The sequence below is a fragment of the Numenius arquata genome, chromosome 8, assembly GCF_964106895.1.
Source record: "Numenius arquata chromosome 8, bNumArq3.hap1.1, whole genome shotgun sequence".
In the NCBI taxonomy this organism is placed as follows: Eukaryota; Metazoa; Chordata; class Aves; order Charadriiformes; family Scolopacidae; genus Numenius; species Numenius arquata.
This window is the reverse complement of record NC_133583.1, coordinates 895,855-912,561: the sequence shown is the minus strand read 5'-3', so window position 1 is coordinate 912,561 and position 16,707 is coordinate 895,855. Positions and strand designations below refer to the sequence as shown.

General features: G+C 53.7%; 1 protein-coding gene across 2 annotated transcripts in view; it reads left to right on the top strand.

Moving 5' to 3' along the window:
* Positions 1–9,723, top strand: part of LMCD1 (LIM and cysteine rich domains 1) — a 32,965-nt gene extending 23,242 nt beyond the window's left edge. The window contains exons 4-6 of one of the 2 annotated variants that reach the window (XM_074151515.1): positions 318–653; positions 6,671–6,886; positions 7,684–9,723. In XM_074151515.1, coding sequence (XP_074007616.1) covers positions 318–653; positions 6,671–6,886; positions 7,684–7,842 — 711 coding nt within the window. In that variant the 3' untranslated portion in view covers positions 7,843–9,723. The remainder of the gene's footprint in view (positions 1–317; positions 654–6,670; positions 6,887–7,683) is intronic. The other variant, XM_074151516.1, reaches the window with a different exon arrangement.
* The last annotated feature ends 6,984 nt before the right edge of the window (positions 9,724–16,707 follow it).

The window sequence follows — 16,707 nt, the reverse complement described above, 5'->3', positions numbered from 1 at the left end:
GATTTGGGTGCAAACTTGTGAAGGAAATCTCTGCTGCTTTCCTGGGGAGTCTGGCTTCTTAAAACAAACAAAAATCCACAAAAAAATCCAAAAAACCCCCCACCCAACCTGTTTTCTGAGGATGAAATGATTTACAGTAGCCTGGCTGCTACTTGCGTCTAAGTTTTACTTCAGCCTTTTATTTCTGAAGTGTGGGTTAGAACGACTCAGAGGTGGAGGGAGGGGAAGGGACATGTTTCCTGCCACCGCTCCATGAAAACTGGTGCTTCCCGGCCAGAGGGGGCTCGGAGTAACTGTGGGTGCTCTCTCCCTCCCAGGCCATGCAGTACATGGAGCTGCTCCCGAAGGAGATGCAGCCGGTGGCAGGGACGGACGGGGCGTACTATCGCCGGCGGCAGCTGATGCGACAGCTCCCGCTGTACGACCAGGACCCCTCCCAGTGCCGCGGCCTCGCCGAGGGCGAGCTGAAGCTGATGGAAGACTTCGTGAAGAAGTACAAAGCCGAGGCGCTGGGCGTCGGGGAGGTGGCCCTGCCGGGCCAGGGCGGCGGTGGGAAGGAGGAAGGGAAGCCGCAGGACAAGAGCATCGCTGCCGGGAAACCCTCCGAGTCCACCAACGGGGCCCTGGAGAGCGCGCCCGCCGGAGAGCACTATGTAAGCCCTGCGCTTGGCGGTGGGACGGGCTGGCAGGGGTGTCCCGGCGCTGCTCGGGGTCCAGGGAGCTTTTGGGGAACAGATTTGGTCTCAATGAGAGCAGGGGGAAAGATTGCATCAGCCAGGGTTAGCTGTTCTGTGTTGACAGTGCTGCTCCTGAGGGCTTCTCCATGCTCTTTCCAACCAGTGGAGCAGTGCTGGGGAGCTTGGTTCCATCATGGTGTGCTTTGGTGCAGCACTGAAAAACCCCGATGGGTCCCCTGGGGTGGTTCTGCCACCCTGCTGACCACCGGTGTCCATCCAAGAGGGGTGGGCGATCTTCTCTTCACCATCTCCCTCCCTCCACAGCAAAACCTGTGCCGAACCACCAAGGTTCTCCATTAGCTGTAGGAGCTGGTGACTTCACCTTTTGGATTCTTGGCAGCTCTGAAAGACAGGGCATGACATGTCCCTGGATGATTATGTGTCAGTAAGGTGCCCAAGATCAGAAACTGTGTTTTACTGTGAGCCGGTGAGCATTTCCAGCTGGGCTTCCCCGCCAGCACAAGTGGAAATACCACAAGTGACAGGTGGCTCAGTCTAATTAATGCAAAGCTGGGAATGTGGAGATAGCGCTCCCAGGGCTGCAATCGCTCTGGGGGACTTTGAACAGACCGTGCGTGTCTCTGGGCATAAAAATACATTTCCACAGGGGGATGATTGAGATTTCCCTAACACCCTGGGAGATTTATACTCTCCCAGCGCCGTCTGGAGTGGCCATTGTGGTTGCTGAACAAATGCTTATCATAAAATATGGTGAGTCAAAAACCTCATACTGGCCCTCGTGAGGGAAACTTGCAGCAGAGGACTAAAAGCTGGGTTAAAAAATGGTGTCTGAGTATTCTTAAGGCAAGATTTTTCTAGGCATTGCTGCACTGAGATTGTAACACATTAAGAGCAGTTTTCATTTTCATTCCATATTGGGTAATGTCTCCCCTCTGCTACGGCCTTTTCTATCCACGTGCATCTGACTTTCGGAGCCCAGGGATACAGTAAAAGTTGTTCACTATTGCAGCAAAATACTGAACTGGACAAAGAATTTTAAGCTAAAAAAAATAGCCAGAAAAGGAAGGTTTCCATTAAACATATCAATAAAAGTCATTTTAGCAATGAGGGTTTATTTAGACTTCAAGGTCGTCCTTCCAAATAAATACATAACTGTGATGTTATTCGCTGTAATTTAAAGCATCATTTGTCTGGAGGCACTCGCTGAAAATGGAACAGCTTCAAAAGCAGTTGCAGGAGATCACTTCGACCAGCGCAGGCTGCAAAGTGCTGGGGGTTCTTGCCCTGCTGAAGACAGACCCCCCTGTTTCCCCTCTAAAAAACACCACTCGTTTTAATTCGATCTCCCGTGCAGGAGCTGATGAGCTGACCTGGTAGGAACGGACTGTGTGCCGAGGTCTGAAACTTGCTAAACTTCCAGAAGGTCTAACTGGCTTTCACAAAACTGCACTGGGAGAAAAGTTCTGCCATAGAAAAATGAGATATAGCACTTTATTTTGCAATATGTGGGGGGCTGAAAGTATATGGGAGCTGAGGGAGCTGGGGTCGTTCAGCCAGGAGAAGAGGAGGTTGAGGGGAGACCTTCTCACTCTCTACAACTCCCTGAAAGGAGGTTGGAGAGAGGTGGGGGTCAGTCTCTTCTCCTGTGTGACAAGGAATAGGACAAGAGGAAACGGCCTCAAGTTGTGCCAGGGGAGGCTTAGGATGGATATTAGGAAAGATTTCTTCACCGAAAGGGTTGTCAAGCCTTGGAAGAGGCTGCCCAAGGCAGTGGTGGAATCGCCATCCCTGGAGCTATTTAAAAGCCGGGCAGACGTGGTGCTGAGGGACATGGGTTAGTGGTGGGTTTGTCAGTGTTGGGTTGATGGTTGGACTCGATAATCTGAAAGGTCCCTTCCCACCCAGGCAATTCTATGATTCTATGAAAATGAACCATATAAAGACTGAGAATGGCTGTAAAGGGACTGAGAAAATGAAGTGCATGAAGCCAATGACATTGGAGGCTTTAATGTTGTCAGTGTATTCAGGGTTGAAATGTAGATGAGCACGCTCCAGATGTGGAGGTTTTGGTACCTCTCTGCTTGTGTGACCATCTTCTGTGTGTCTCCTAAAACTAAACACGATGCCTGCTCCCAAGCCTGAGGAAGCTCCCCCGATCCTCCTCCGCTGCTGCTCTCTGGGATGCCACAGGTGATGCCCACAAGGACCACCAGCCGGCCCAGGGCCACTCCAGGCCATGCTGTCCTTGGCTGGGAGCGTGTTTGTCCCAACCCTCAAAGACTGGCAGGATTGCAGCAGTGAAGAAGGCTTTTTGAGAAGATACAGTGCCTCTGGTTCAAGGGCATAGGGGGAAAACAAGGTGCGGAACAGCTTATTTTGGACATCCTGATTCTCAAGCAGCTTGTGTGGTGTTTTTTCATTGACTCCATTGGAAGTAGGACACAGATTTGAATCTATGGAATATCAAACTTGTCAATCAGCACCAGCAGCTTGATTTTACCCTTATTTCAGATCAAGGTGTGAGTCTGAACTATAGATTTTTGGAGGCTGAATGTAGGGGGGAGGGAGACCTAATAAAACCCCACTACCCTTGCTCTGGAAGAGAACGAACCTGGAAAGCACCAAATCTGCACCAAGAAACCAGCTGGAGTGATTTCCTGGGGTGTTTGTGTGGTCCCTGCGCTGAGGTGGTTACACCTCCCGTTGCACGCTCAGGCCAGCTGTGTTGAAACTGGTGTGTAAAGGAGAACATACGGGGCCAATGTAAATCACGGAGAGAGGCGTCAGAGCTCCAACAGCTTCTGAGCACCTCTCGGCTGCAGAGGGGCCCCCTCCCTGTAACGTCTGTCCTGGGTGGCTCAATGTTCTCCACCGAGCACAAAAATCACCTTTAACCCCCTCAGAACTGGAAAGTCTTCTGGTGTTACAAGCCACTGGGTTGGAATCTAGTCAAATCCTGAAGCAGTTGATCGAAACGAGCCATTGTCCCAAAAGACGCGAGGGGAGCGATGCGGGGAGTGCTGGGGGGGGCTGTGGTGTGCCGGGGGCTCCGTCTGTGGGAGCTGCTGTTGCAGAACAGCAGCCAGCAGAGACAGCAAGTTTGAAAAAGCTTAGAAGAAAGGGATGCTTTCTTGGCCAACACCTCTGGTAACTCTGCTAATTAAGTCTTGACTCCTCTCCCTCCACGACAGAGATGTAAAATGAGTCCCAAGCTGTAATCCCCATCTTAAATTTGAAGAGCAGCTTTCTGTTTGCTGTGTAAATGGCAGGAGGATGGAAGTTATGCTGCTCAGGAAAAGCCCTGGGAATAATTGCCATAGAGAGAAGCAGCAAAATAAGTTGTGGGGTTTTTTTAACAGTTCTTATTGGCAAGAAACTTGAGCTGGGAGTTGGAAAGCTGCTGGTGTTTGTTCTCGCTGTTAGATCTTGCAAGATAAGCAGGGCTGGGATGGATGGATGGGTCTGGCGGCTCCTCCAGCGTAGAGGCAGCCACAGGGTCGGGCTCTCCGGTGCCCTGAGTTGCCCCAAGTGCCTTGAGGGGGGGTACCGGGGGCCTGGGCTCCTGTAGGATGGGTGCCAACCCCTCCACACCCACCGCCGTAGTGTCACCTACTTGTTCTCGTCTTCACGGAGACCAGAAACAGCCCAGCTTCTGCACGGCTGGAGCTGATCCTTCCTTGCCTGGGGAGGGCTTAGAAACGCGTCCCAAGCCCTTCGCGGTGGAGGGAGCCGTGTGAGCAGCAGTATCCCCTTTCAGACCCGCAGGAAAGCCACGCCAGGAAATATTGTGTCTCCTCTCGCGCTGCCTTCGCTGGTCATACTGGTTTTGCTGGTCAAACAGGAGATGCCCCCCCAGCGTGGTGGTACCGCGCCAAGGGCTGCGGGGCAGATACTGAAAACGCAGACTGAGCGAGGGAGGAGGCCATAGCAAAACGCGTGGTGTGCTAGAAATAATAGTGACAAAACAAAGAAAAGCCACTCGGTGGAGGTAGAAAGGCCTGTCGCCTTCTGCTGTGTGAAGGGAGGGGTGAGTTTTAAGAAAACTCCCCGGATGCAAAGACTGGTCTCTTTAGTGCTTGTGCCATGAGCTGGCAGAAGGGGTTGGATGTGGTGGGGAGCTCATCTGTAGTTTGGGGCTTGCAGAGCTCACAGAGGAACCCCCCCTCTGTCTGTCTGCCCCACAGAGAGGCCGGTGCTCCTGCTTTACTGGGGTCGTAGCAGGGGGATCACCGTGGGGTCCTGTCCTCCCAGCACAGGGTTCTCCAGGCCATGGTGGCATCAGGGTGGTGTTCCTCGGGACAGGGACCACAGCTGTCCTGCGGGATGTCCACCTCCTCTGTCCCTGCCCCATCCCTGGTGTCCTCCTGCAGCTCAGGAACTGTTAGTTTTCCTTCTGCTGAAAAATTATATTTTTGTCTCTCTTCTACCCACCTCTTAGAAGCTGCAGAGATTGCGGGGGGAGTCTGGAGATTGCGGGGGGAGTCTGGAGATTGCGGGGGGAGTCTGGAGATTGTGGGGGGGTCTGGCTTTATGGCCAAGGGCTCTGCTGGAAGAGACCCCAGCTGCCACCTAAGAGCGTTTCTCGTAGGCAGTGATGAAGCACAGAGTGGGCCACTATTAGCCTGACCTGGACCAGCCAGACTTAAATGGGAACGTAAATACCAGCCCGTCGGCTTCAGAGAGGGGAGCTGTAGAGCTGGCTCTTCACTAATCGCGGGATCGCTCTGCAGGCACAGGTAGAGGGTAAACCCAGTTGGTCTTGTGTGTAATACGCACAGATGCTAATTAATCCTCAGATTAGCCTCTTTGGACTGTCACAGATTGAAAGCACTGTGCTGGAATCTGCGGAGTGCCACCTGTCTTATGCGTAGACGTACATAATAAAAAAAAAAACAGTGAGAAAAGAACAAAGTTCCTAATCTCTGTGCAAAATAACATCTTTTATGCTGCGTTTCTGCACTGTCGGATGTCTGAACTCTTTCTTGGAGAACTTTTAGATTTTAGTGAAGGCTGGTTTTAGCTTGGGGGGGACCCAAAGGCCAAACATGTAGCTGATGGGGATGGTGCTGTTCTTACCTGCTCAAGGATGTGGCTAGAAGAAAGTCAGCACTATCCCAGGTGAGAGCTGGCACATACATATTTATAATGGGTTTTAATTATAGTGTGACTTGACACTGTGTCCACACGTAGCACTGATTCAAATGTTTGCACAGCTTCTGGGGTGATAGAGCTGTCAGTTCTGTCGGCCACGGGAGCCCTGTGATGCCCTTTGTGTTGTCCGAGTCCTACTGCACAACTGAGACGTTTTTCCCAGCGCTTTTGAGCCACAGCCATTGCCTTCTCTCCGGTGTAGCTTTCCCTGCTCTTCCACCTCGCTGCCCTGGTCTCTATGCCCTCACGTCAGGCTGGTGTGTTTGCTGCCCCTTCCGAGCTGATACCGCTGTGGAGTTCCCACATTTCCCTTCACAGAACAAGAGCTCAAACGAAAAACAACCAAAGCCACACAGCTCAGCAGTCCTGGAATGGAACGTTTTATTTCCGCTGCCCTCTGTGGTGCTGTGGGATGTCGAGCAGGAACAGAGTAGGTCCTTCAGGCTCTTTGGAAGTGGGACGCGTGGAGGAGGTGGCTGGAGACTGTGGTGCTCTCTTTTGCTGACGGTGCTGCTCACCAGCTGTGGGGTTAGGAACGAGGCATTGAAAAGATGCCCTGAATCCGTACATCTGGGAAGTAAATATCTGTCCTGGAGGGGTTCAAGGCCAGGTTGGAGGGGGCTTGGAGCAGCCTGGTCTGGTGGGAGGTGTCCCTGCCCAGGGCAGGGGTGGCACTGGGGGGGCTTTATGGTCCCTTCCAACCCGGACTGTTCTATGGTTCTGTGAAGTATCTGTGAAATCTCTATGAAATATCCATCCCCTGCACTGACCGCTGCTGCTGTGCTCCCTCCCCACGCTCACCCCCTGCCCCTCTCTTGCAGCGCTGCGAGACCTGCAAGCAGGCGGTGCCGGGGGACTGCCCGGTGGTCTACGCCGACAGGGCCGGCTACTCCCGGCAGTGGCACCCGGCCTGCTTCGTCTGCTGCCACTGCTCCGAGCCCCTCGTCGACCTCATCTACTTCTGGAAGAGCGGGGCGGCCTGGTGCGGCCGCCACTACTGCGAGAGCCTGCGGCCACGCTGCGCCGGCTGCGACGAGGTGGGGACCAGCCACCGTCCCTCTGCTCCCCACCAGCCGTGGGCTCGTCCAGGGCTTCTCCAGCCAGTGCCTTACCCTGGGATTCTCATCCTTCTGGGGCTGCTCACCAGGGCTGTGGCTGGAGGTGCCTAAAGAAGATGGGGCAAAGCTGAGACGTTAGTGGCAGTCCCATCTAGCTCTGCCGTATCTATCTCGGAGCAACAGTCCAGCTCTACTTGCATTTGGGGTTGTTCAGCCTGGAGAAGAGAAGGCTCCGAGGAGACCTTATAACGGCCTTCCAGTACCTGAAGGGGCTACAGGAGAGATGGGGAGGGACTCTTGATCAGGTCATGGAGCCATAGGGCAAGGGGAATGGTTTTAAATTGAAAGAAGGGAGATTTAGACTAGATACGAGAAAGAAATTCTTTGCTGTGAGGGTGGTGAGAGCCTGGCCCAGGTTGCCCAGAGAAGCTGTGGCTGCCCCATCCCTGGAGGGGTTCAAGGCCAGGTTGGAGGGGGCTTGGAGCAACCTGGTCTGGTGGGAGGTGTCCCTGCCCAGGGCAGGGGGGTTGGAACTCGGTGGTCTTCAAGGTCCCTTCCAACCCAAGCCAATCCATGATTCTATAATTGAAAATCTGATGGGTTTTTAGTGCTTAATTGCAGCCCCATGACTTTGTCTCACTTGCCCAGGTGCAGTCCCATGACTTTTATTTGCCTGTTCCCGCAGCCAGGGCTCACGGGCATGGTGGGAGGTGTGGGGCTGGTTCTCCCTGCTCCTGCCCTGGAAATGAGTACTTGTCCATCTGTCTGTCCCCTAGATCATCTTCTCGGAGGACTACCAGCAGGCGGAAGGGATGGCCTGGCACAAGAAGCACTTCGCCTGCCTGGAGTGTGAGACGCTGCTGACGGGCAAACCCTTCGCCCTGGATGCTGCCGGGCTCCTCTGCACGACCTGCAGCAAAAGCAAACGCCTCTGAGCAGGAGCAGCCCCCACCCCCGGGGCACAACGGGCTCCCCGAGGGCCCCCCAGGACTGGGGTCACTTGATGAGTACATCAGAAGGGGAAGGTTAAAAAAAAAATAATAAATTAGAGCCTGACTATTCAGTTGCAAGCAACTCGGTGCCCCCCTGCATCCCGTACAACGTGCAGGAGAATGTTCCCTTGGGGAGGAGGCACAGGGCACTCGTGCTCCTGCGGGACGAGGAGGGACTGAAAAGGAGGTTCTGTGTTGAGCTGGTTTTTATAGAGTCTCTCCAAGCTTCTTCTGACTAAGTTCTTGCAATAGTTTTTTGGAAATAACACATCTCAACAGTAACTCTTGGCATACTAAACCCACGGTCACGGTCGCAAACGAGGGTGGCTCTTATTTTTTGAAATCCTTACTGGAAGTTTACACTAACAGGCTGCTGACAACTGTGCTAAAGCAATGGGTTTGGAGAATTTGATTAACCCGGGTGACGGCTTTCTGAAAGCAAATGATATGAAATTGCAGCAACGTGTAGCTGTAGCTTTCCCCTAAGCGTACAATAATGCAAAAATAACGCCTTGGCACACAGGGTTTAACCCTGGGGCGATGGGAAGGGTGCAGCTCTGCCCCGGGGCCGCCGCCTGCCTCAGCCCCTGGGAGCTTTAGCCCTGAAGCTGGGGTGCAGGAGCATCCTGGCAGGTCCCCCCACCACTCCCTGCCTGTTCCTCCAAGCGAGCGTCTTTCCACAGAGCGGCATTGTGTGCCCACCGTGACGCTGGAGGTTGTTAAGAATTTAAAGCATGGGCCTTTATTTCAGCTGGGTTTGAGCAAGGAATTTTATGGAAAACAGCTTTCCAGCCGAAGCTGTCTGGGAGCCAGGGGGAGGGGGTGCCTGAAATGCTGCAATGGCAGTTTTTCCCCGTACTACATCACTGACCCCTCCAAGAGCCAGGGAGCCCTCCCTTCCCTTTGGAGCTGGCAGACCCTCGCCCTGGGCTCTGCCCTGCTCCTCGTCCCGCAGCTCTCCCGTCCCCTCTGGGATCTGAGAGGGGTGACACCATCCAGGATCCGGCACTGAGTCTCCGCAAGTAGTGTTTGTTCCCTACGACAAGCGATGCTTCTGGCAGTCACCGAAAATATCGGGTAGTCCAGGCTGGCGGGTGCCTGTGTGCTCGGTCTTTTTTTCTCACATTAAATGTCTAGGTTATTTGCCAGAGAACTGGAATATATTTTTTTGCAGAGGTGAGTGTGCAGGGAGATCCCAGTTGCTGGGTTTTCTTTCTGCTGCAGACGATGCTGGTTTCTCTCCGGTGTGCTCCACGCGGTGGGTGTTTGCTTCCTTGTGATAAAGTGACTTGCAGATGAGGGTCGGGGGAAGCCGTACCCGCTGTGGGGTTAGAGCCTGCCGGCCGTGGGCCGGGCTCTGCCCCACACATGGGGGCTGCCCCACACTGGTGCTGGGGGGAGCAGGTCAGCCCATCACCCTGTGTGAGCTGGTGGGACCCATGTGGGGCGCAGACATGTCTGTACGTGGGGTGCGAGTGCCTCTTGGCTCCCCCCCTGCCCTGGACTCTTGCCCGGTCGATACTTCTGGAAACCCTGGGGTGTTTAAAGAGAGTGAATGAAATGCTGCCGCAGAACAATCCCGAGGTGATGGAGGAATGTCACAGGGTGTCGTGGCACACGTGCTCCTGGGGTCATTTGACCATCTCGGGTCGGTCGGTGGCTGCGTTGGGTGCCTGGGGGTGTTCCGTCTGGGAGTTCGGTCGGATGCTGCAGGTCAGGATGCGCAGAGCTGACGTTGTGTGAGGAATAACAAAGCTGCCTTGGATACAAGCTCGCTGGTTATCAGTGAAGTGGGAGTGGAAAATAAAGCCCCGTGCTTAGCTTTATTGCCTCTTCTTCATTCTGTTACAAGGGAAATGTCTTTAAAACTTCATAAACTTTTTTTTTTTAAAGACGCATCGTCGTTCTAAACCCCGGGATGTTAAGGCAGCCAAAAGCGCACACACGGAGTGCAAGCAGTGATGGGAATCGTGTGAATCGCCTGTGAAATGGTATTTTAGCCCAGGCAGTGACATCCCCACAGCATTCCCTGGCGGAAGGTGGGTGTCCGTGTGTGCACACAGCTGGTTACCCCGAGCGGGGATCTGCCGGGGGGGGGGTGCACAGCCAGCACGGGTGGCTGGAAGAAAAATAAATGTGAAAAAAATAAACCAACAAAGCATCACCAAAAGCTCAGCACTGCACTCTGCTCCCTGGGAGCTTTGGGGTTGTTTTGCCTTGGCTGGCAGCCTAGTCCGTGCAGGGTTTGGGATAAACTGAGCCAGAGCCCTGAGCGCAGTGGGATGTTCCTTAAACATCCCTGTCTGGAGGGGGATGGCGGCCGTGCCTCCTCCCGAGCTGGATGTGAGACCAGGGGCCGGGGACCTGTGCCCAGCAGCCTGGGCTTGCAGTGTGGGGGGCTTGGGGGATCCCACGGGCTGGGTGCCCGCCTTCAGCACTGACACTGTTGAGCCCCACAAAGTGTGCGGTAACAATTTTTCCTTTTTTTGAGTATTTCACACCAAGGACACAAGCTTAAGGCCATGCATCAAGTCTGGAAGAGAATAGGGTGTGTGGTGTCGCAGGTCCCCAGGGTGGGGGATGCTTGAATGGACCTCGACCATCTGTGGCTAAACCAATATGGATGGGGACCCTCATCCTGTGCCCCTGGGCAGAGGGGACAAGGATGCTCCCAGCTCCCTATGGCTGGCACGTTTGCTGTGTCTGTGGGGCAACACCTGCACGTAAACCTTTCAGAGATGAGATTTCCAATGGACCCCTCTTCTCCTGCAGTCCCCCCCCCCCGCCTGGGGGGTGTGCGGGTACAGGGGATCCCCCTTCACCACTCCCAGGGTTAAACCCCTCAAGGGCAGGCGTGGAGAAGAGGTGGGTCTTGTTTTCTCCGCTGCAGAAGGATGTGGGTGGTGGGAGCTCAGGTAAATGTCAGAGCGGGGGTGCGGGGAGAGGATGGGGTTTCGGGGGGAGTGCTGGCACGCCTGCCTCCTGGTCCAGCGCTGCTTTACTGTCCACTGTGGTGGTGGGTGGCCATCACCCTGGGGCTGGGTCGTCCCCACCGCCCTCCCTGCGGTGAGGTGGTCTCAAACCACCTCGTGTCCAAGGGCTGTCCCCAGTGATGGTGTCTCTGTCGGGTTTATCTCCCCAGACTGTGCAGTCCACGCAGAGTAGCACCAACTTCTTACAGAGTCCGGCTCCGTCAGCACAATCCTCCATCGCTAACGCCTGCCTTTGGCTACTTGGAAAAGAGATACCATGGTCTGGTTTGGGTTTTGGTTTTGTGATCCATAAACTGTAATTTTTCTCCTCCCTAGTCCCCGTTTCAGCATCCGCGTGCTTGCTTTGGGCTTCTGGGGCTGCTGGCGTCCACTCCAGCCTTTCGGGTATTTCTGCAGCTTGTAGAACACTGACTGCAAAAAAAAAAAAAAAAAAAATTACTGCAATTAAACAGCTTAACAACATCCTCTGCCTCTCAAGTGTCAGGAGCAAAAGCATGAAATTAGTGTGTCTAACAGCTCAAAACATATGTGAGCCTTTAGTTCTGATATTAAAATGGAAATTCAGAGTGAGCATGGAAAGGCGCTCGCCCCCAGTGAAGCCGGTGCCCTGTGTCGTGCTGTGGTTTATCCCCTGGACCGGAGGCAGCTGCTGGTGTGGAGGAGAGCTCAGTTTGCGGGGCTGTGCTGCCCAGACTCGCAGCCACCGGCGAGCGGCGTACAGAGCCTCTCTCCAGAAGATGGATAGAAAGGGAGGTGTTTGCCAGGGTTCCTGCGTACGATGGGAACAGGCGAAGGGCGAAGACTCTGCTGTGTGACCATGTGAAAAGCATCTTGTGCCACAGCTGTGCCCGGTCCATCGTTTCGAATAAAAGCTGGGCTACAAAGACCGCTCGATGGTGTCTGGCTCGTGCGTGACCCCGAGCTGGTCCGGGCTGCTCTGGGATCCCAGGTAAGAGGAAAAGCCAGGATTTTGGACGCTGGAAGCTGCTCATCCCAGCTGCGCCAGGTTTGCTCTCTGCCAGGTGAGAACAGACAGGGCGGGGGGGGGGATATCAAAGCACCCACAGATGGGAACAGGTCTCACTGCACCCACCAAGCCCCACAGTGTGCCAAGGACCTTGGCCACCCCCCCGGGGAGGTGACAAGGCTGGGGGGTGACGGTGCCGCGGGGCCGGTAGCATTTTCTGTGCTGTCCATACATGAATTTCTGGCTATCCATGGATGTGGACACTGATCGTTTCCCGCACGGATCGCGTGCGACGGCGTCTGCCGGTGGGAGCAGCCCGTAAGGGCTGGACTCCTCACCTGCTGGGTTTTAGTATTGGTGGAGCTCTTTCATGGAAGCACAGGGATACGTTGCGTTGGGTAATGGTCGGTTGGGCACCACATAATGCAGTGACTGGTGCCCGTGTTTTAGCTTGTGAATCTGCAAAGGACAAACCCCTGAATTTCCTCCTGTCAATGGCGAGTGCAAGGACTTTGTGTCTCCTACGTGAACGTTCAGGTCCAGTTTGTGCAGTATAATTTTCTCCTAAATACGACTGACAATACATGAAAATGTTCCTAAGACATTAAATAACCTATTTCTGGATATGAAAGCCTCCCAAGTCTTGCTCCGGTTCCCTCCCCGAGGGAAGGGGGCTGCGGTGGGGCGAGGGCTCCGCGAGGAGGAGGGAAGGAGGAAGGTCGGAGGTGCTGCTGCTGCCGAGAGCACGCTGCCACCCCTGCATCCCAGACGCTGGCTGGCGTTGGTAAAATGCAATCACCCCCAGTATTTCCTCAGGATGGTCTAGGAGAGCTTTGAAAATAAACTCTTCAATGGGTGAGAAATAAATATTGGAGCGCAGCGGCGCTGGCAGGGAGGGTGGCCATGGCCGAGCCCTGGGCTGGAGCCCGTGGCCCATCACACGCCAGCAGTGCGGGGAGAGCCGCTGGCCCCAGCCAGGCACGGGGGGGCCTTCCCCTGTTCCCCCCGACTGCAGAGCCAGCCGGGAGCACGATGCGGGGGGGGAATGGGGGGCAGAGAGAAAATAACCTTTGACGGGGGAGAAACCGCAGTTCAGCTGAAGTTTTGCAAGCTGAAGTGTTTCAAAGCTCAACTGATCTGAATCTACAAATATTTGCAGTGCTGTCTTATTTGTGGTCCCTGTTTTTATTTATTTTTTTCAAGAAATATTTGAGGAAGGAAAAGGGGCCTTCTGTTTGTGATTTGGGAGGATTTCGCCAGTGGAAAGGCAGAGGCTGTTTAAGGACAGCGGCTCCATTGGGGTCACCTTCCTCCTCCCAGGTTTCCCACAGCATCTCCCCTCAGCACCGGGGTCATCCCCATCCCGGGACCATGTGTCCCCTGGGGGGCAGCTGGCCCTGGCTGCAGGGAGGGGGTCCTGGGCACTGCACTGCACATAAGCATGGGGAAAAAAAAAAACAATTAACTAAGGTGGGGAGAAAAACAGTTCAGAAACGAGCAGTGGCTGGAGCGATGGCTTTATCCTGCTCAGCCAGGGAGGTGTGCTTGGAAGAAGGCAGCCCTTTGCTTAAGTAAATGCAGATTCTTTCTATAAATTTGCAATATCGAGTCTAAGGCCAACAAGAGGACTCGAGATAAAATTTCCCAGCTCAGATGGGTAGGAGAAAATTAGCTATCACTGTGACAGGAGGACAGTATCTCCCTGTTAATGGGTGACACCTTCAAGGATAGGTGTCACCCAACCCATGGGTGCCGAGGAGGGACTGGGGAGCTGGCTGGAGTCTCCCAGCAGGGCTTGCTCCCACCACCGCTTTGCACAGGTTTCTCCAGGCAGAGCCGGGGGGAGGCAGATCTGGAGACATTTAACAGGTTTCCCTCGGAGGTCTGTGGAAAACACCTGGGCACTGTGATTTATTTATGGGCCCTGAACCCATGAAGAGGGAGCTCTGTCATCAGGAGCGAACGAGTGGTGAGGGGATGAGAGCTGGTTGCTGCAGGGCATGGACGGTGTGTGGGCCTGGGGCCAGCTCTGCACCCCCCACGCTGCTGGGGCCGTGCAGAAAAGGTAAGAAAATCTTTAAAGAAGGCAAGAAATATGCTGTTCTGACCTTCTCCTGCGGCGCTCGGCTTTTGAGCACCGGAGCGGTTCTGCTCCGCAGGATCCTTCCTCCCTGCCTGGAAGAGGCTGTTTTGCTCTGGCCCAAGAGGTGGAGGTTTGGCTCGATGGTGATCAAGCTGCGCTTCACTTTATTCTCTGCAAGAAAAGTAAGGAGCATTCAACTTTACAATATCTCTCAAGAAAAAAAAAAAATCTGTTTGCTTGGGTATTTCTCCAATGAATTGGCTCGGTCCTGACTTGTAGGAATTGATGGGGTTCTTGTTATTTGCCTCGGTGGTGACAAACAGCAGAGAGAAGTTGTTCAACACTAGTGTAACTCAAGGAGAACGGGACACCTGGGCAGAAGACGATTGCCTCGAACAAAAACTTTTCAGGAGTTTTATTAGTGCAGTCAGTTCTTAAAAGGATGTGATTTCAGATACCTTTAACTAATAAAACTCAGAATTCAGTGGCTTCAGGTGAAAAAAACATAAACCAAAGGCAGAGTGAGGTAGCTATATAAACACTACAATAAAGCTCTCTTAAAAGCCCCAGAGAGAAAAATTTAGAGGTGCAAAAACAAGTATTCATGAAGTGCTGGTGTGTTTCAGTGGAAACACTCTTCCAGAGGCTCGCACCAGCTGCTGCCGTAGGACTGAGCTAAATAACGTTCAAGTGGGTATGTGTTATTCTATAAAAAGTGAGGTTAATTATGCCTGTATAAGTCTAATTTGAGCTTTTATTTACATTTTAGCTCAACTTCTTCAGCCAAATCACCCCAAAAGTAAATCTCTCCACATTGAGGTTTCTATGCGTTCTTGCCCCGTTTCAAGAGGTGATGTGCTCCAGCATCCCCAGTATCCCCACAGCACTGTGCTCAGCCCACGGGGCTCCTCCCGCAGGAATATCTGATTTATGCTTCCCACGTCCATGCACTGCGTGGTGCTGCTAGTGGAATAAAACTGAAGGGAAGCGGATTTTGTCTCCCTGGAAAGCAAAGTGCCTTCTGAGCAAAACTGTGATGAATCGTGTTCCAATAACCCCTTCTGCTTCCAGCAGCTTCCAGGTGTCATCTCAAACCATCTTGCAGATGGGAACCCCCCCAAGAAATGCACCCCCAGCCCGGGTTGCTGCCGTGAGCCAGAGCCGTGCCTCATCATCCAGCTGGCTGCAGGACCAGCACTGCAGCCACTGAACGTGCTTTTTTGAAACAGATTTTCTTATTTTAATTTTTTTTTTTTAATTGTGCAAATTGCTGACGTGTTTCACCGCTCCACTTGCTTGGAGAGGATAACTCTCCCATTGCTTTTCTGCAGCCTTTGCTGGAAACGTGTCCCCTGAATGGCCTGGGCACCCCGTGTCCTGCTCGGTGAGAGCTGTGGGGAGGGGGCTGCGTGGTGAAATGGGGCAAAACCTCTGCGGTGAGAGCCCGGCCCTGCAGGTCCCAGAGGCTGCAGGCACGCTCCGTCCTCTGGAGCGAGCTCCAACCATCCAGCTTCAGCTCCAGCCACCACCTGCAGTGGGAAAAGGGCTTTTCCATTAAGCAGTTCCCCGCAGCGCCGAGGGCTGCAGGACCCCACCGTCCTGGGGGTGGGGGGGAGGCTCCATGCAGCTGTGTTATTGTTGAGCCAGATGTTTCATTCCGGGCTTAACAAATTCCTCTGGAGCCCCGCAAGGGTGCTGGAGCATGGAGACTGTCAAAGACAGACGTTTTCTCTGCACATGAACTCAAAAAGCCGAACGAGACACAGGCCAACTTAAAGACCAGCGAATAAAGGCCTCTTTTATAAAAGAAACCCATTAATACTTTGCCAAGGCCTTCCCCTGAGACTGCCTAAATAAATTTCCTCAGATTGACAAGGCTTGAAAAGCAACCCTTTTAGTGGAACGGGGCTCGAAAGCTGTTCAGCTGGGAGGCACCAGCCTTCTGGTTTTGCAGCTCTGAATTCACTCAGAAAAGAAAGGCCATTTTTCAAATCCAAGGAAAATTTGTTGTGGCAATTTTTCTTTTCTGGTGATTTTAGAGGGACTAAACAATCGCAAACTCCGGGAACCTCCACGTTAATAACAACAAGTTGCCTTTAATTAACTACTCGATAAATTGACTGTGCCTAGTGTTCGGGGGGGTTTCATAAGTTCCCTGGGGTTTAGGGATGGACCTTCCTGTGGCTGGAAGAGAGCGGAGACGTGGCAAACTGCGTTGGGGAGAGGAGGGATGCTGGCTCCCCCGGGATGCGGGAGGACAGACGGCGGAAAGAAGTGGTGCTTCGAGGGGATCCCTCTGCAAGCACCATCAGCCGGTCTGTAAACTGCCTAATTGCAGTGCTTTCCCCGCGCCCGCACCAGAGCCCCGCTTTAACGAAGTGCCCTCGTGTTCCTGAGCCCCTCTGTGACTGGCGCCTGGTTATTGCCCAGTTGCAGCGCTACGGAACGGCCGAGTCCGTGGAGCTCATCCCTCTCCAGGTGCGGCACCTCGGCTCCTGTGCTGACGTTTTGAACCACGCAGTGAGAAGCTGAAGGAAAGACAAGAAGTGACAGGTCAGGATGGAAAAATTAGACTTGCTGTAATTAGCGTTCCGTTCCCATCCATCAGCCCTGCAAACCCAGCGATAACAAATGGGTGTGCTCAGGCTGTCCTGCGCCCTGGTCTCATCCCAGGGGACGTCCCACCCTGCACCCCATGGGCATGGAGCCTTCAGTCCCCTGTACAGGGGCTGAGGTGCCTTCCCGTGATGGAGAGCCAGCCACTG